At 48.5% G+C, this 19,909-nt stretch overlaps 1 protein-coding gene across 1 annotated transcript; it reads left to right on the top strand.

Annotated features, from left to right (window-relative positions):
- Positions 1-241: 241 nt before the first annotated feature.
- Positions 242-19,859, top strand: gpr39 (G protein-coupled receptor 39). The gene is made up of 2 exons (XM_084487319.1): positions 242-1,488; positions 19,230-19,859. The coding sequence occupies exons 1-2, from the start codon at positions 690-692 to the stop codon at positions 19,724-19,726; spliced, it is 1,296 nt and encodes a 431-aa protein (XP_084343445.1). The 5' UTR covers positions 242-689; the 3' UTR covers positions 19,727-19,859.
- The last annotated feature ends 50 nt before the right edge of the window (positions 19,860-19,909 follow it).

Below are 19,909 nucleotides of genomic sequence, written 5' to 3'. Positions count from 1 at the left end.
TTCCGTTGCTTATCTCTGAGCTCCATTATATGTTCAGTGAAATGAGGCAAGAGTTTGTCCAGAGGAGGCGCGAGGCCGACAGCGTGATAAGAGCCTAACGCCGGCCCTCGCCGCTACACCCCCTCCTGTTCCTCTACCTCTCTCGCTCGTCCTCTCTCTCCCTTCTAAAGTTTAATGTTTAACTGCCCTGCCCTGGTCCGGGAGGGAGGAAATCAGTGTACTGCCGTCTGCCGTGACTTTCAGCAGAGAGCACTGACGCCAAAACGCATTTGAACCCCGGTGAGACGAGGGTCGGCGCCGCTCAGGACTGGACGGTTCACGGCGTGGAGAACCAGGCCTCGCTCGACGGACTTCAAGCTGAACCCACCGCTCACTTTTTTTATTGGAAATCGCAAACTTTAAACGCACTGAGAGAGGGAACTGATTGAACAGAAGTATTTATGGTGGACGTCAGGATTTCCAGCTCACCGGAGACACAGCCGAGAGGATCAGTGATCATTTTGGACAAATATCAAATAATTATTAAATGAATTGATAATAACAAATCAAATATCAAATGTACTTCTGATCTGGGAGCACCTGAGGATCCTGGCCCACGCCGCCGGGCTCTGATCACCGACCGGCCGCGCCTCCAGAGCTGATAAGAAGAGCTCAGCCCGCGGCTCAGGAGCAGCTCGGGAGCGAGCGCCATGGACACCGAGATGGAGGTGGCCGAGGAGAAGAACTGGCGCGACCTGGAGCCCGGCTACTCCGTCAAAGTCTTCCTGACCGTCCTCTACGTCCTCATCCTGGTGACGGGCATCGTGGGCAACGCCGTCACCATCCGGGTGACGCAGGTGCTGCTGCAGAACGGCTACCTGCACAAGAACGTGACGGACCACATGGTGAGCCTGGCCTGCTCCGACCTGCTGGTGCTGCTCATCGGCATGCCGGTGGAGCTGTACAGCGCCATCTGGTTCCCCTTCAGCTCCACGTCGGGCGACGTCAACTGCAAGGTGTACAACTTCCTGTTCGAGGCCTGCAGCTACGCCACCATCCTGAACGTGGCCACGCTGAGCTTCGAGCGCTACATGGCCATCTGCCACCCGTTCCGCTTCAAGGCGCTGGCGGGGAGGCACACCTCCACGCTGATCGCCTTCGCCTGGCTCACGTCGGTGGTGGTGGCGCTGCCCATGCTGTTCACCACCGGGACGCAGGGCCACATCCCGGCCGCCCGCAGCGTCCCCGACCAGAACGTCACCTTCTGCACCAACCTGCGGGAGCGCTGGGTCATGTACCAGGTCAGCATCTCGGGGGCCTTCGTGGTGTACATGGTGGTGCTGCTGGGCGTGGCCGTGATGTGCCGCGCCATGGTGCTGGTGCTGCGGCGGCCCATGGCGGCGGCGGCGGCGGCGGCGGACGTGGGGGTCAACGGGGCGACGGAGGCCAAGACCAAGCATGAGAGTTCAAGGGTCAAGACGGCCAGGAAGCAGACCATTATTTTTCTAGGTAAGTCTTTTTTTGTTTTTGTTGTGTGTGATGAGTTGAATATCAATGTGAGGAGGGAGTTGTTGAGCACAGGGGAATGTCGATGCTCGGCTGATGGGTTGAAGTCAACTGTTGGTTCTTCATGAACGAATACCAAAACTATCGTGAGTTTGGAAAAAGCTGTCCTGAAGAAGAATTTAAACAACGGTGACCCGTATTCATACCGTGCGTCTTGCTGTTTATGGGGCAGCTTGTGTGTCCACTAGCATGTGTGCGTGTGTGTGTGTGCGTTTTGCGTGCGCATGTATGTGCACAATGTTGTTGTGTTGGCTCCACTTTGGAGCTGTCAGGAAGTGTCTGAGAGCCTTGGCGTCTTGTGCACCGCAGAAGTCAAACATCGCTCTGTCAGTGTCACACACTCAGCAGAGTCCTTGGCTGCTCTACAGCCTTACCCCTGTACCATCGGACAGCCCTCTGATGAGCCAAAATAAGATACAAGAAGTATAACACTAACCAGTGGTAAGGATTACAAAATAATCTTAAAACCATTCCTGAATATAAACTAATATTTTATCAGTGACATTTCAATATACCACAGCAATACCATGTTTATACTTACCTTTCCGGTTCACTGGCTCCAACTCATCCTTAAAGAATGTGCGGTAAGCAGCAGTTGATATACAAAGACGTTGTTATACAAAGACAAGCCATCTCCTGAGTCAGATTAAACCTTTGTGGTTGAGGTTGTTTATTACTTTTGTCATTGAGACAGCTGCTTCTCATTCCTCATAAAGATGACAGGATGCTGTCGCCATGACTAATACTGAATGGACCAGGACAACCACGCACCGTCAGAGGTGGGTGTGAGCAGCCATCTGTTAGCCTTGTAGCTCTGTGATGAATGCGTGCTCTCATGGTGATCTCTACCCACGTACAACGCTGCCCTGTCAACACCTCATCACCACCTCCTCAATAATGTTCCTATTACTGAGAACCATTAGCAGTAACCATTGGATATATTTGATCATTTAATAAACAATAATCTTTTTATCATTTTGGTATAAGGTAAATATGTTTGTGTATAATATGTTAACTATATTAGCAAGGTTATATATGGTGTCTTCAATCATTTTAAGAACACGATTACAATGTTGACATGAACAAAGTGAGTTTAGTGCAGTAGCTCTGTCTGTAGTTGTGTAATTGATGGATGGAGGGCAGTATGAATCTGGAATAATCTGGAGAATTTAACTTTAAACCAGTGTGCACTCGAGTCTAAGGTCTTCGTCCAATCACTGTGTTTAAATCCCCAAGCGGTATCTTCATTGGGAATATCCCGGGCTACTCATTAAGCACAAATACCGCTCATCGTCATCATCACAGATAACGAAGGCCGGCCCACTTCCTGTGATGTCACGGGAGGATAAGCGCTTACAGGAACGTCTACGAGTTTATCTGTTATTGATAGCACCATTAATCATGGTAATGTCGGTTAAAGTTCTCCATGACGACACTGGGGTGCACGACGCCGGCAGACGGTGAAGCCTGAGACCAGTTTGGAACCCGTGACATTCTGAACAAATGAGCTGAACTTCGCCTGCTCTTCTCCCCTCGCTGTGCTTCAGTTTGAGAAGTGCTGGGCGCAGCGCCTTTGCTGCTCTGATTCAATAACCAGCCAATTGTTCTCCTCCCGCCCCGGCTCTAATTACGTCTTAAGTTTCAGACCGCGCTGGAACCATTGATTTTGTATGCACCGCTGACCTCACCAGCACAGCGTGGGGCTGAGGGCCGGCCACACAGATGATGCATGGAGCAGCTTTTACCTGTTAGTGCACTTCATTACACGCACTAATCACCACAGCGGAGAACGGTCGTTCTCCCGCTCTAACCCAGTCCTTCATAAAGAGGATAGAGAGTGACGTTGTTCACCATTACCATTTCTGATCGCCCCTTTTAACACGTGCAGTCTCGCGGTTGGTAAGCAATTATTAATGAAGTATTTATTTACGTCTACGTGTCACAGCAGACAAATAATTGTTATACAGAAGTGAAGTGTGAGTTGAGACCGATCTAATCAGCTCACCTGGTGCCAGCGGTTCTCTGCTAGGAGCCCAATACGGATTCCGGAATGTTCCGTGTGAGGTGGCTGTTGGGGGCCTGTCTGAGCAGCTGTCATCGGCCCACGCCTACACACCGCACCGCGGGGCCGGGGGCTGAATCAGGACCCGTCGTCCAGCCCCTCCGGTTGCCATGGTAATGGCCAACCAGGTCATCTTGAGCTTACACATAATCGGCGAAGCGGAAAGCTTCCAACATTTCAAATGAAACCGTGGTCGCCCTTAAAACCATCCATCACGGAGCCACACCCCCTCAGGGCGGCGATAAAACCAGACGGTACCCTGGCTGCCGTGGCGACCCAGTGCCCGAGAACCAGTCCTTCCAACCAGAGTACTGTCGCCAGTCACTCTCTCCTTCCCCAACACTTCAGTCTCAGATAACTATTGGAATCCTCTCGATGTATCTCCTTGCGAGACGTGCGGCGTGGCGCGGCCGCCGCACGTCTCCGTCACGTCCGCCGCGTCCGTCACGTCCGCCGCTCCAAGGCTATGGGCTGAGAAGAGGGAGAGCCCACAAAGCGCTGACGCCACAGAGCAGCGGAGAAAGGTCAGGGCCCGGGCGGGACGCGCAGGTGTGGAGGGCGGCCGGGTTTGATTGAGAATCTTAATTAGCGAGACGCTTTTCAGCGCTTTGAAGGTCCCTTCCCGTTACGCTTATATCACATTATCAGCAAAAACACAGGCATTCAAAAAGTCATGGCAGATGCCCATGAGGAGATTTTACACTATTTGCTTAACCGTCCCCAATAATAATGACCAGCGGAAACCATCTGTCCAAACCCTGTTCACAGTTCCTCAGCAGTTATTCCAAATATCAACCGTTGAACCGAGCAGTTCACAGTTTGGAGTATTCTCCTCCGTCCCCTCAGATTGTACCTTTGCTGTTTCCTGTTTCCTGCTACACCCGTCACTACTCCAGCAGACCAGGTGGAGTTGATTAGCGATTGCCCAGAGCACTTTCTAATCAAGCCCATCCGGTCTGCCGTCCCTACCGTCGGTCCATCAGCCATCGCTGCTCACAAATTCATAAGCGTTCAATATTGATGGACAACCAGGTGGAAGATAGACCCCCTCATCTTCATACTGGAGTCTGACTGACCTGGAGAGAGATGGTTGGAGGTATGGAGAGATGGAGGATGGAGGGATGGGAGAGACTGATAATGAAAATGAAAGGGTTAATGGTGACAGGGTGCTCCGCTCAGGGTTGTCTCAGGGTCGGTGCAGAGAAGCTCTCTCCTCGTGGCAGTGGTCTGGGGACACACTGACCACGCTGCTGTCATCAACGCACTTTACCTCCAAATTACTTTTAATCCAGCTCAGCCTGCTGCTGCTTAAAAGAGTAATTAAAGGAGGTGCACAAACTCGTTAAGATGCCCAAACTTGAATGTCGGTGACAGGAGGTTAATTGCTTTAGATACTCGTTTTGTAACCGCAGCAGGAGCCATGTCTGAAACGAATAATCATTTAGTTTGCGGCGCCTACAGCTCTGTTGGTTAATGACCTATTTTCTTTTTCCCCTCACCATCGATCGGGATGAGCGCTCAGAGGTGCTCCTCTGTGATTAAACGTTAAAGAATCAGCTTCTGATTCGCTGCTACCAGAGGGGGGGGGGGGGGGGGGGAGGAGAGAGAGAGAGAGAGAGAGAGAGAGAGAGAGAGAGAGAGAGAGAGAGAGAGAGAGAGAGAGCCGACGGACAGACAGACGAGCATACTGTGAGCAGAAGAATGGGTAGACGGGCAGACTGTCAGACAGACAGGTTTGCAGGCAGACGGGCGGTCGGACCGTGAGCTCATCTTTAACCCGGGGTTGTGTTGCTGTTAAAAAAAGTAAAGCGTCTTTTCTCACCAGCCACAGATTGATGCTGCAGCTCAGAGGCACGACGGCAGAGCTGAGGGCTCTCTCTCTCTCTCTCTCTCTCTCTCTCTCTCTCTCTCTCTCTCTCTCTCTCAATAGGTGGGGGAGGAGGGGAGGGTGGGGGTTGTTGGTGGATCATGTGGACAGTAGAATAAAGGACCAAGACACTGGGCTCCACGCGCTGCTGCAAACACACACACACACACACACACACACACACACACACACACACACACACACACACACACACACACACACACACACACACACACACACACACACACACGCTCACTCACTTACTCACTCACTCACTCACTTACAAACTCACTCACTCAGAGAGTACACTTAAACACCCATGCACACAATACACAAACACTGTGTGTGATACATACACACACTCACACCCAGCTACCCCCCCCCCCCCCCACACACACACACACACACACACTCACACACTCAGCTACCCCCCCCCCCCCCCCACACACACACACACACACACACACACACACACACACACACACACTCACACACTCACACACCCAGCTACCCCCCCACAGACACACAGACACACACACACACACACTGTACACCTCAGCCACGGGGCTCAGGTGAGAGCTGGTTTAATGATGTCCCCCCCCCCCCCGCGCTCTGCCTGCGCTGGGGGCCTTGTATCTCCTCCGTGTGTGGGGTGACATGAGGGCCCCCCCCCTGCCCCCTGCTGGGGGGAAGGGGGCAGGGGGCCTCAGGAGAACCCGGGCTTATTACCCCTCTGTGGGCCCCGACTCTGAGCAATATCTCGGCGCTGAGATATCAGCGAGCCAGCGGCAATATCAGCCGCCAATAACAATTTGATAATGCGCTGAGATGTAATTGAGAACAGATTGTCTACTTGTTGTGTTGCGCTGCGGTGTGTGCGGTCCGGGTCGAGAGCCGTGCTGCCGGTTATTACCTCCATGAGACTCATCATGAAGTCGTTGGTTCGGATGTGGAAGCTAGCTTAACTCTGATGTCCGTATTGAAAGTATATTTTAACCGGCTTTAAGTCGTTACATTTCTTTCCTCTTTCTTCTGTTGAACGTCCACACAGACGCCTCCAGAAACATTCTTACCAATGGCATGCGGGGGTAGAAGAGACTTTACAGTTGGGGAATAGTACTATAGTCATGGTAATAATACTCTTTGTGAAGATTATGATCGAGCAGTTAATGATATCACAAGTCAAAAATACACCCCCACAATTGGATAAAAAAGGACTTTATATGTCTCTTTCACAAGTTGTAACTGTTTTTCCTTCACCACTCTTATCTTCCCTCCATTTATCGTCAAGCCAGGAGATATTGTTTTTCATGAGATATTACTTTTCACGAGCCAACGATAATGATGTTTATTTATCATTGTACCTGGTCATTTAACACAGTAGCTCTAAAAACACGTCTCTGGACATCACTGGAACCCAAAAGGTTTCTCAGAACACCAGTGCGACTATAAAACCATAAACCGTATTATCTCAAGATTGTCTCTTCCTAATCAAGTTATCCATAAGAACAGCCCATAAACCCAGCGTTGTATGCCGAGTGTGACATGAACAATGCACTCTTTAGTTTGTTTTGGCCCTGGTCAGTCGTTTCACACTTAATGAGCGACTGCAAGCCAGATCAAAGTCTAATGCCGATAACGACTGAAACTTGTGTGAAGTTGTTGGAGTTACGTGGAGCATAAGATTCACACAGGCAGTAGCACAGGAACCAGCCGGCGTGTTTCTTGCATGTTGGAGCTGCAGCGCAGTCTGGGAGAGAGGTGCAGCTTCCTCTGTCTGCAACACTTCACAGACCTTCACTCAACACTCCCTCATCACTCTGTCTGTTTTATCTACAAAAAAAAGCTATTAAAAATTAAGCAGATGAAAGATGAAAGCAGCTCCAGCCTTTGTTCCGCTTTTACCATGTACGCTTTTAATTGTAATTGAGTATTATTTTTATACTAATTACTAAATGTAATCCCCTCTGTGGATTACGTTCCTCATTCAATAGACCCTCCTGGTTTTCTGATGAAAGCCTCTGAACGATAAGCCATGAATCTCAATCTTATCGTTTTGGGGATCATTGACTTTGTGATAATTCCATTGACTGATATTCTAAAGAAGCACAGCATCAACCTCAGACGAACCGGGTCACCAGTAGCTCCACGTCACTCCTATCCCTCTATGTGTGGCTTTGGTCCAGAGCAACTCAACAATTAGCCTCCAGTGTCTTCCCTCTCTAAAAAGGCAGTAGGAGCCTGGGAGTTGAAGCCCTGTGATTGTCAGTCTTTCAGCTAAAAGAAACAGCACCACCAGGTGTGATTCAAGGCCAAATACGTGTTCACACGTCTCCTAAAACACTTATTAAACCATAACTCTCAGCCTGTCTTTATGGGTTTCCTCAAACTTCAGACTGATTCTAAAAACTGACGACAGGCAAGCTCAAATTGGAGTCTCTTTCACTTCGTATTTGTTTGGACCAATCATGTTGCTGGTAGCAGGGATCTATAAGCATGTAATTGGTTATTAACGGGTAACACAAACTCAGTAAACTAAAAAAAAAGAATCGGTGAAGATTCAAAATCAACACCGTGTAGACTGGCCTCCTCAGAAATACACAAATTAAAATGCTCTTCTGAAAGCTGTTCAGCTTCAGGAGAACAGCTCCTTCACCAAACAGGAAGCAGGGCCCAGGCTCTGCTCCATCCCCAGACAGAAGCGATCACAGAGGAGGGCTGCTGGAGCCCAGGTCATCTGTAGATGTTACCCACTCACTAAGTACCCACAAAGCCAGAGGGTAAGTCAACTGAAGTGAATAAGAGGCCCGCTTCTTTCAGAACTCGGCCCACATGATGTGTTCTGTGCCGGAGCGCTGCACTGGCCCCCTGCTTGAGGTACCTTACAGACCCCAAGACCAACTAATCACGTATTATACAATACCAACGCAGAATGGATACACAGACGAACAGCGGAATACAATGAGCTGCCATTCAATCAAGAATATTTATCTTTTACAATTAGATCTTTTCTTAAAACATTAAATCGACAGACAAGGAGCAAATGTGCGTGTCGGGAAAGTGCTGCACAAACGCGATTAGTTGTTGAAGGAGATTCACAAATCTCTCACAAAGAAGAAGTTTTTTTTCCAAAATAAAATCTCCACATCACTTCTATCCTCCCCCCCCCCCCCCCGCCCTCCCCCCTCCATCCTGTTTTAATTGGCAGAAAACAAGCTAAAGGTTACACAGAGAGGTGAACAGAGAGAGGTGAACACAGAGGTGAACACAGAGAGGTGAACACAGAGAGGTGAACACAGAGAGGTGAACACAGAGGTGAACAGAGAGGTGAACACAGAGAGGTGAACACAGAGAGGTGAACACAGAGAGGTGAACACAGAGGTGAACAGAGAGGTGAACACAGAGAGGTGAACACAGAGAGAGGTGAACACAGAGAGGTGAACAGAGAGGTGAACACAGAGAGGTGAACACAGAGGTGAACAGAGAAGTGAACAGAGAGAGGTGAACACAGAGCGGTGAACACAGAGAGGTGAACAGAGAGCGACACTCTGAGAGCGGTGCCTGTTGTGCTCCTGTCATGTCTCATGAGAGACGTCGTGACGCTGGTCCCCCTCGCTTCAACCAAGGACAAACAAAATGGCCGCCCCTTCCTCCCCCGCGGCCTCCTCCCCCGCGGCCTCCTCCCCCGTACTGTGATTGATTAGTATTCAGTGAAAGGTCAGCCGAGCCGGTGTCATCTGAGCCCTGATTTGTGGCGCTCTTCTCCTCCTCTGCTAGGATTGATTGAAGGCGAGGCTGTTTAGGTAAAGTGTTATTTGTACACTGACACGCCGACCTTCAACTGTGGAGAGAGGGAGAGCAGGAGTGACAGAGAGAGGAAAGGAGGCAGGGAGAGAGGGAGAGAGAGAGAGGCAGAGGGAGAGAGGGGGGGGGGAGAGGGATAGAGGGAGGCAGAGGGAGAGTGATGGAGAGAGAGAGAGAGAGAGAGATAGAGAGGGAGAGGGAGAGAGAGAGTTGTGAGCAGAGAGAGGGGGAAAGGGGAGAGACAGACAGAGAGAGAGAGAGTGAGAGAGAGAACTTCTCAACTGAACTGCATCACTCCCTCCAACTGTGAAGTAAAAACAGAACCATTTACAAGACAACCAGCAGGAACCAATGTCTTTATAAGGGCGTCTTCCTGATCCATGCCATCGTAAAAGATATTTCTTTGTGGTGACTTGTTAAAACTCACTCGAGTAAACCGTTCATTCATGCTCTTCTTGAAATGATCCTCTGATTATGAATAATTGCTTCATCGTTCGTTCACCATGAGAGGAGAGTGATTGTGTGTTTCTGCTTGACTGGACAGTAAAGATGAGTCTACTTCCAGTGACTAAAGGCCGTCTCCTCCTGGGCTGTGTGACGGCATGTAGGAAATACTACTTTCTTATTTGTATTTATGAAGATTTCCTGTGTTGATTTCCGGTGTTGTTTGGAATTGATATGTATCACACACATGATCTTCATGGTTTACGGGTTTCAGGAAGTAATGAATGAGTTTGACATGCGTGAAACCAAGTCTCCTGTTTACTCTCTATTAAGTTGTCAGCGTGCCGGAACATTATTTTCCTTTGTGTGTGTGTGTGTGTGTGTGTGTGCATGTGCGCATGTGTGTAAAAATATATATTGTACTTCATTTTTAATCTTACTTTGTCTTTCTTTCGGTTTTCCCACACGTAGCAAGGTTACTGATCCACACAATGAGTCACACAATTAAAAGATTCATCATCATGTGCAGAGCTCACGTTGTTCACCAGTATCTAGATCAGGGTGGCCAACACATACACGTGTACACACGTACACACACACACACACACACACACACACACACACACACACACACACACACACACACACACACACACCTCTGCTCAGACAGATTTACTGTAATTTGCTTTCACAAATGCAGCCATCATTGTTTCTTTCACATCTATGCCACGGGTTCTGTCTTTATAGACATATAACAATATCAAGGAGTGCTTCTTTGATCACACATTTGTTTCACACAGATCTACAAATACTGCCAACAGAGGCTTGTCTTGTATGTCACAAGACTCATCCAATGCGATGCTAAAATATTTGCATGAAGATTTGAAGCTTGAAATGCGTTAATGACGCCTGGTGTATCCAGCAGAACGGCTTGCCGTTACATTGAACATGTGTTCATCTTCATATTTTGGTTATTTTGTCTGTAAGCTTTTCCCTCCAAGCTGAGTGGCCAGTTTTATGTTGAGTCCACACCAGCGCGTCCATTCTACATACAAGGTGAATGTACCGACGCCATCATGCGAAAATTCGCGTCACATGCGCATTTGCGTGATTGCGAGATTAAAATCTTGAAAAGATGATTATTATTGTTATTATTTTTTTTTTAATATTCGATAGGAACATAAGAGCCACATGAAACGAGGCAAAGAGCTGCATGCAGCTCCGGAGCCGCGGGTTGGCCAGGCCTGATCTAGAGGATCTCGGTGTTGGTGATTCTAGCTGACGTTGTTCTCAGTATCTAGAGGATCTTGGTGTTGGTGATTTCATGCCACATCCCTGTTGTAGGAGCAGTCACTCCGTTAACGTTGGGCTGTGGCGGGAGGCCTCAGAGCAGCGGCGGGCTGGGTGGAGGGGGGGGTCCACCACGCTGTTCTCTTGGTAACGCCGTCCTCCCATCCTGACAACTGCTCAGGATCTGATCAGCGGCTCACCTGAGTTATTCCCAAACATCTTCATGGCGCTCAGCTCACAACTCGTCTTCTTCCACAGATCCTGCAGACCAGGAGGAAGACCAGGCTTTTTCATCCATACACATCCGTGTGTTTTCAAGAATATCAGATTTTAAAACTTTATATACACATATGTGTGTAGGAAACTGAGTATATAAAAGCTTTTCTTTTACCACATCTCTTCATATATTTAGTCCTTCACCAATACCTTTCTCTACATGGAAATAAGCGTACTTCCAACCGTAACATTTGTTAGTGAAGTGAAGTATGTGTGATTTGTGTAGAGCCCTTAACTACACGGCTATGGCAGATTCAATTAATTTCTTCTTCTTTGTTCGCTTAAAATCTCAGTGACTAATCCATCTCCATTTTATTCATTTTGAGAGGTCTCTTTGGACAGTTTTCCTCCATTATAAAGTTATTAGTGGTTGAATATTAAATGTTTTGGCCATAGACTACTGTGGCCATTCAAGCCCTCAATGTGCCCAATATAGACGCAATTTCCATTGCTGGTTTAAACAAATGGCAGCGTCCACGATGTGAAGCCTCTGGCTCTGGTTGGCTCAGCCTGATGACCCGCCCCCCTCTGCCTCTGGTTGGCTCAGCCTGATGACCCGCCCCCCTCTGCCTCTGGTTGGCTCAGCCTGATGACCCGCCCCCCTCTGCCTCTGGTTGGCTCAGCCTGATGACCCGCCCCCCTCTGCCTCTGGTTGGCTCAGCCTGATGACCCGCCCCCCTCTGCCTCTGGTTGGCTCAGCCTGATGACCCGCCCCCCTCTGCCTCTGGTTGGCTCAGCCTGATGACCCGCCCCCCTCTGCCTCTGGTTGGCTCAGCCTGATGACCCGCCCCCCTCTGCCTCTGGTTGGCTCAGCCTGATGACCCGCCCCCCTCTGCCTCTGGTTGGCTCAGCCTGATGACCCGCCCCCCTCTGCCTCTGGTTGGCTCAGCCTGATGACCCGCCCCCCTCTGCCTCTGGTTGGCTCAGCCTGATGACCCGCCCCTCTGAAATGTTTTAACAGAGCAGCGATGTTTAAGAACAGCTTGCCATATCATGTCTGGCAATTCAGTGTTAAAATGGCCTGTGATAGGCTTCATGAAGACTCAGTTTGGTTGTGTGTTGACAAAGGGTGTACGTCATGCTCCCTACATCCACATGTTCTAATCTTTAGTCTGCGGCACACGCTGTCTATAAACATTGACACTCTGAAGGAACGAACAACTAGGGAGACGTCTGGAGAAAATGTGTATGGGAGCAACACAATTTAAATTGAGAGGAGCAGAGGTGATTTGAGCTTTGTGGTTTGTGTTTGAGTTCCATTTCCACTTAAATTAAGTCCCTTTCAAGATCCAATTCCCTTTTAAGTCTCCCTTCCCTTATGAAGTCTACTCCTCCTGCACACCGCCACACAGCCACACACAGACTGACTACAGTCACAGATTCTAATCAGGGCTGCAGATTTGCTGCTCACAATAAAGTGGTTTAATGCTCCTCTAATTAGTGGCTGCCCGTGGTCGGGAGACCGGTTTATTTATGGGTTTATTTATATATGTCGTCTCTATGTCTGTAGAGTATCTGGTTGGGGTATCCATGTTGACAACACAACAAAGGTACTACTTTATAGAAACACAATAAAAGCCACGTCAGTTAAAGTAGTGTAGTGTGGGCACACCTGAGCCCAGACCAGGCGGCGATGAGATGTGTTCTCAGTGGCTTAGTGCTGATGCAGTTCCAATTTTCCAGGTGACCGCCTTGACTGTGATCAATAAGCGGCCATGACAGGTGGTGCTAACCTAAACAAATTCTTTGCAGAGGAGAAGTCGCCCTCTCCCCCCGAGAATATATGGGAGAGCCTCGGTCTGGCAGCGCCTAGCGTAGCCTGGGTTAGCTTAGCACAGCCTCAATCAGCCTGTGTTCTCTGGACCAGATTAGCATAGCATCCTGCAGTCTAGTATAGCATTAGTTAGCTTAGCATAGCCTGGGTAAGCCTAACAAAGCCTCATACATTCTAGCATAGTCTGGGTTAGCCTAGAACAGGGGTCTTCAACCTTGGGGTCGCGACCCCAAGTGGGTTTGCAGAGGTACTGCTGGTGGGGTCGCAAAATTATTCTTAGATTATTATTTTTTTAAATACACATTAACATGAATCCAACATATACTTTTTCAAATATGCATTCAATAACAGTTATGTTAATGTGTATTCATGTTATTATTCATGTTAATGTGTATTTTCAGTAACTAACATGTTACATTTATGCAACATTGATGAAAGGCTACCCATGAATCATTGCGGTCAGATCAGTATCTGACACCTTCATAGCAGCGAGTCAGGACCTCTTATCAAAATAATTGTGAGTTAGGTGTTTTGTGAGCCACAATGGATGGAGCTTTGTTACTAAGCCTTATTATTGTATGCACAATAACAAGGCATGTTTATACATGACACTATAGGTTGTCCTACATGTTATTGTAGGCCCAGTTTAATATTTAACACAGTTTTATACAATATATGTAGTGGGGGGTCCCAGCTCAGTCACTCTATCAGCTATGGGGTCCTTGGCCTAAAAACATTGAAGACCCCTGGTCTAGAATATTCAAGGCTCATTTTTAGGATCATCATCTACAGTAAGGTAATATCTGATGTTTATTTCAAGTGTCGTTTGAATAAAGATTGCAGGTCTGAACCATCGCTGACAAAAACAAAACCAAAAAGTTTTTTGGAAACAATCCATTGTTAACTCCTGTCAGACAATCTGCATATTTAAAGATAAATAATACAACTGATTACACTGCAGATAACGGTTCATTACGCAGAAGCGATGAGTTCATTAAAATAGATTGCAATTAATCAATTAGAAAATTAAAGCCAGTTTAGCTCATTCTCTTCATCAATTATTTATCAAGAGTTAGAGAGAGCACATTTTTTTCAGCAATTAGATGGTTCTGCCAAGTACTCGTTCAACTTTTTCAACTCTCTCACATCTCTATTTTCTCTACTCAACTCTCAACACCCTCCGTCATCTGTCTGTTTGAATTCAGTTCTTTCTCTCTCTACGCCCTCCTTCAGCTCATCTCTTTCTTTTAATCTGGACACTGAGTCTGGACACTCCTACAGCCCTGTAAAAACACATCTTATCGGTCTTCTCATGGCCTTCAGTCAGCAATATCCACTTTGTGTCCATTCTTAATGGAACCTGCAGTGAATCTCTGTTATCACAGCCGTCCTTCTAAACTATAGCTTTGTTTCTGTCCATTAATACCGGCATCACACTAGTTGTACACAGTTGTTTTTTTATGGATGGACAGATGGACAGAAACTAAAGAACAGAATGATTATAAACCCTTCTGTTTATTGTGTTGGAGCTCAGTAAATAAATCGGATGATTCAACAAAGCCTATTCAAAAAAGAAAACGTCCTAAGAAGTTTGATAGCAAATGAACAATAAAATGGAAGGTGGACATTTGTCATGTTTTATTGATCAATGTGTTTGGGAAGGTTCAAATCTTTGCCAATAACCTTTACTCGACTTTACCTTACCCCTCTATTGTCTCTACGCTCTCTCTTATTTAGACACAAAGGAAATCCAATCAAATCCATTAAATATTGAAGGAGCTCTACATCAGACTGCTGCTGCCACCGTCCCACACCCCCGGGATAACACCAACATCTGGGAGACTCATCTGAGCCCTAGCCTAATCGGTGCTGATGCGGTACAGAGGTTTATGCTGCTGCTTAGCAACCAGATGTGGTTGTCTGGTAAACTGTTTGATAACGCAATCTCTCAGTAAGCCCTGTGAGGTGTGTGGTAAACGGCTGGTAACCTGTATCTGTATTGAGGTGTGTGGTAAACGGCTGGTAGCCTGTATCTGTATTGAGGTGTGTGGTAAACGGCTGGTAACCTGTATCTGTATTGAGGTGTGTGGTAAACGGCTGGTAGCCTGTATCTGTATTGAGGTGTGTGGTAAACGGCTGGTAGCCTGTATCTGTATTGAGGTGTGTGGTAAACGGCTGGTAACCTGTATCTGTATTGAGGTGTGTGGTAAACGGCTGGTAACCTGTATCTGTATTGAGGTGTGTGGTAAACGGCTGGTAACCTGTATCTGTATTGAGGTGTGTGGTAAACGGCTGGTAACCTGTATCTGTATTGAGGTGTGTGGTAAACGGCTGGTAACCTGTATCTGTATTGAGGTGTGTGGTAAACGGCTGGTAACCTGTATCTGTATTGAGGTGTGTGGTAAACGGCTGGTAACCTGTATCTGTATTGAGGTGTGTGGTAAACGGCTGGTAACCTGTATCTGTATTGAGGTGTGTGGTAAACGGCTGGTAACCTGTATCTGTATTGAGGTGTGTGGTAAACGGCTGGTAACCTGTATCTGTATGTGGCCTCCAGTTGGAGGCTGGTAACAGGCGGTGAGTGTCTAAGTAGTTTTTGGTTTGACTGCCTGACATTATTCATGTAGCTCGTGTTGTAGCGTTTGAAAAAGGTCTTACAGTCTTCGTTTGGAGTTGTGAATACATTTGAGAGTTTGAATATATTTGAAGTTTTGTTCCAAGTCTTTTTGGTGAATGGAAACTTTTCAATGACAAACCCATAAAAACGCTGAAGTCTCCGGAACGTCTGCAGCAGCCCAAACTAAATGATACGCTTTGACGGGCATTCTTACCTCCGCTCCCATTCAATCACCCCCTCTGCCACACTGATGTACGGCGGTATAAATCAAGGCGACAGCTGTACGGAAAGCACCAACATCCCCGTAGTCTGGGCGATCCCGAGACAAGGCACTGGGCTCGCCTGAGGACAAACCACCAGCACGACGCGCTGCCAGAGAGGAGGAGGACCATTTGTGGCAATCATATACATAGGCTTTCTCTGTAATTGGGTGCTTAAAGCTTGAAAGATTGACCCATCAAGACATGAGCCGCTACGAGACAAATAAATGACACATCTAGGGCGATATATAGCGCTATACGTGTCTACAAATGAGATCTGAGGCGTCATTCCTGGGAATCACACAGACCACCGCGGTCTGAAGGAGAGGGAGGCCACCGTCTCTACCTTCTCCTCAGCCTGGAGCCCCGCCGGCCCAGAGGACCACACCCCCGCTGCAGGGCCGCGTGGAGGGGGCAGCAGCGGAAAGCCTACTCTCCCCCCCCCCCAGCAGGGTGCTCCCCCCCCCCCCCAGCAGGGTGCTCTCCACCCCCCCCCAGCAGGGTGCTCCCCCCCCCCCAGCAGGGTGCTCCCCCCCCCCCAGCAGGGTGCTCTCCACCCCCCCCAGCAGGGTGCTCCCCCCCCAGCAGGGTGCATGTGTTCTGCAGTGGGGGATGCAGGGCAATGTCCATTGGAGACCCTTAAAGACCTGTGTGTGTGTGTGTGTGTGTGTGTGTGTGTGTGTGTGTGTTTAAGACCCTACGATGTTGAATCCCAGCTTCAGGACCATATTATATGGTTATATGGTTATATGGTATTACAACAGGAGACCTTAACGGAGGAAGACACAAAGTCCTGTTACTTTCAATGACAAAATATCTTTTATTGGATCAGACAGTGACTATGAGAGCGGCTTTGTGAACACTATAGTGTGCAGTTAACACTGTGCTGTAGCATCCTGTGACCATGGGCCTCCCAACACTGACAACAACAATCATACTCAAAGTCATTGCTTCTAGTTACCACGACAACAAACTTCTGGAAGTTAACTTTTTCACCCTGTTACCTCATTTCCGAAACCCCATTATTTTATTTTTCAACAATACATGTCAACAGCCTTCTCCCTCCACCAACAGACCTCAGGTCAGTGTGGACAGGAACTCATGGACTCTGGATCAGTCTGATTATGAAAGCTGATTGATTAGTTAGTTGGTTGGTTCATTGGTTAGCTGGTTGTCTGGTGGGTTTATTGTTACAAAGTAAAAGGTAGAGGAAGTCTGATATTACACACCTTGGGAGAAACTGATAGATACAATGAAAAATACATACATATATATATATAAGCGCTAGACAGAGTGGATTACCCAAAGATAGTTTGAGCCAGAGACAAGTGTGACACAGTGAGCAAAGTGAGCGAGAAAACTGTAAAAAAACATGTGAGAGAGAGAGAGAGAGAGGGAGAGAGGGGAGCTGTTTTAAAGCATCGACCTTGGTCAGTGTATACCCTACCGGTTGGCGTTGTGGTCTGTTGTCGATGAGGTCTGGTGTTGTACCCGAGGTGGGTGAGTCACTGTCTCTACAGGTGAGTCACTGTCTCTACAGGTGAGTCACTGTGTCTCTACAGGTGAGTCACTGTGTCTCTACAGGTGAGTCACTGTCTCTACAGGTGAGTCACTGTCTCTACAGGTGAGTCACTGTCTCTACAGGTGAGTCACTGTGTCTCTACAGGTGAGTCACTGTCTCTACAGGTGAGTCACTGTCTCTACAGGTGAGTCACTGTCTCTACAGGTGAGTCACTGTGTCTCTACAGGTGAGTCACTGTGTCTCTACAGGTGGGTGTTTGTTGATGCCCCCCTACCTGTCATGGTGTGAAACAAGCTACTGTGGGTTCAGCTATAACATTCTGTGCGATGCTATTGGGTGGAGTAGATCCTGTTTACCCTTTAGGCAAACAGAGAAACTGAAATGAGAATGATTGTTTGTCTGGGTCCCAGCTTTCTGTTGATCAGTGTGGATCTTGTCCATATTTTTTATCCCCCACTGTAGAGGAGGACTATAAAAACTACCATTCAGAGAAATATGCATGGCTGTGAAAACATTTTCCAAGTGGATATTGTCTGTTGATAATGTTCAAATACACCATAATAGACGATAGTCAAAGCACCGGTTTCAGAGCAAGAACAACACACGAATAATCAATAATAATAAGACACACCAAGAGCAAAAAACATCAGATTGAAAAGCACTTCGACATTGACACTGACATGAAGCAACAAAGAAATCCCTTTCTCCTCTCTCCAGAATATTACTAAAGGCATTCAATTATAATTACAATCAGAATTATTTAATATAATTGAACAATAAACTCACTAAGATTTAAAAGCTCTCCATTTCGTTTCCCAATCGCTCGTTCTACATGAGTGCTCTATTCATTACAGATATTATAGTTTAAATTGTGTCTGGTTGATCAAACTTCATGTTATCCCTTCCACACATAGAGCCGGCTTGCAGCAGGTAAACAAGCTTGGCTTTTCTTCAGCAGGAGTTAAGGTCTCAAGTGAAACCATCTGAAGTTCTTTCTAAATACTGTTTGGTCACGGCGTATTTCAAATCATAAGCATGGGAGGATAAACAATAGATGAGGAACAGAGGACTTAGTGGTCCTGGCAAACAGTCCGCTTACACACTCCAGCACGCTGCAGTGAGAGAGGTCCACAGTGTCTGCAGACTCCAGCCTCCCAACCCTGTTTCCCAGCAAAGTGCCCTTGAGCAAAGGTGGAAGTTAGAGTTTCTATTATCATTTTCAGCTGATTTCCTTTTGTGTGCTGAATTGTTTTATAGTAAAACAAATTAACTGGATAATTGATAATTCAATTGTATCATGTCTTTTGTCCTCTCTCCCCCTCCCTCCCTCCTCCCACTCTTCTCCCTCCCTCCCTCTCTCCTTCCTCCTCCTTCTCTCTCTTCCCTCTCCTCCCTCTCTCTCCTTCTCTCTCCTCCCCCTCTCTCCTCCCCCTCTCCTCCCTCTCCTCCCTCTCTCTCCCCTCCCTCCCTCCTTCCTCCTCCTCCCTCTCCTCCTTCTCTCTCTCCCCTCCCTCCATCTCCCTCCTCTCCCTCTCTCCTCCCCCTCTCCTCCCTCTCTCTCCCCTCCCTCCCTCCTTCCTCCTCTTCCCTCTCCTCCCTCTCCTCCCCCTCTCCTCCCTCTCTCTCCCCTCCCTCTCCCTCCTCTCCCTCCCTCCCTCCCTCTCTCCTCCCCCTCTCTCTCCCCTCTCTCTCCCTCCTCTCCCTCCCTCCCTCCCTCTCTCCTCCCCCTCTCCTCCCTCTCCTCCCTCTCTCTCCCCTCCCTCTCCAGGTCTGATCGTGGGGGCTCTGACGGTGTGCTGGATGCCCAACCAGGTGCGTCGTCTGATGGGGGCGGCGCTGCCCAAGGAGTCGTGGACGCGGGCGTACTTCCAGAGCTACGTGGCGCTGCAGCCCGTGGCCGACACCTTCTTCTACCTGAGCTCCGTGCTCAACCCGCTGCTCTACAACCTGTCCTCCCGCCAGTTCCGCCAGGTCTTCGTCCAGGTGCTGCGCTGCCGCCTCCGCATCGAGCACGCCAACAAGCGCACCGTGCGGACCGCCGCGGCCGGCGCCGAGGCGTCCACGCGCTCCCGCAGACCGCTGCTCTCGCTGCACCGCGGCCGCACCAAACGCTCCGCCGCCGGCCCCGCGGAGACCAGCGCCGGCCCCGCGGAGACCAGCGCCGGCCCCGGGAAGACCAGCGCGGGCCCCCTGCGGTTCCTCACCTTCAAGACCCACAGCGACTCAGGGGCCGCAGCCACGGGGCCCACGGAGACGGAGATATGAGGAGGATGGAGGGGGCTGACACTGGGGCTCTAGGAGTGTGTTTACAGACTCTCTACACACAGGAAACACAACACTAAGGGTTAACTCAACACTAAGGGCTAACTAAACACTAAGGGTCAACTAAACACTAAGGGTTAACTCAACACTAAGGGTTAACTCAACACTAAGGGTTAACTCAACACT

Source organism: Micromesistius poutassou, assembly GCF_964030765.1.
Source record: "Micromesistius poutassou genome assembly, chromosome: 23".
NCBI lineage: Eukaryota > Metazoa > Chordata > Actinopteri > Gadiformes > Gadidae > Micromesistius > Micromesistius poutassou.
Note: the sequence above shows the minus strand (reverse complement) of the source record. Positions and strands in the feature narration are given on the sequence as shown.

What these genes read in the sequence shown, in the direction of transcription:
- gpr39 (XM_084487319.1), top strand. Translation starts at nt 690, where the DNA reads ATGGACACCGAGATGGAGGTGGCCGAGGAGAAGAACTGGCGCGACCTG. An exon ending in GCAGACCATTATTTTTCTAG is followed by an intron (nt 1,489 to 19,229) that starts GTAAGTCTTTTT and finishes CTCCCTCTCCAG; the next exon opens with GTCTGATCGTGGGGGCTCTG.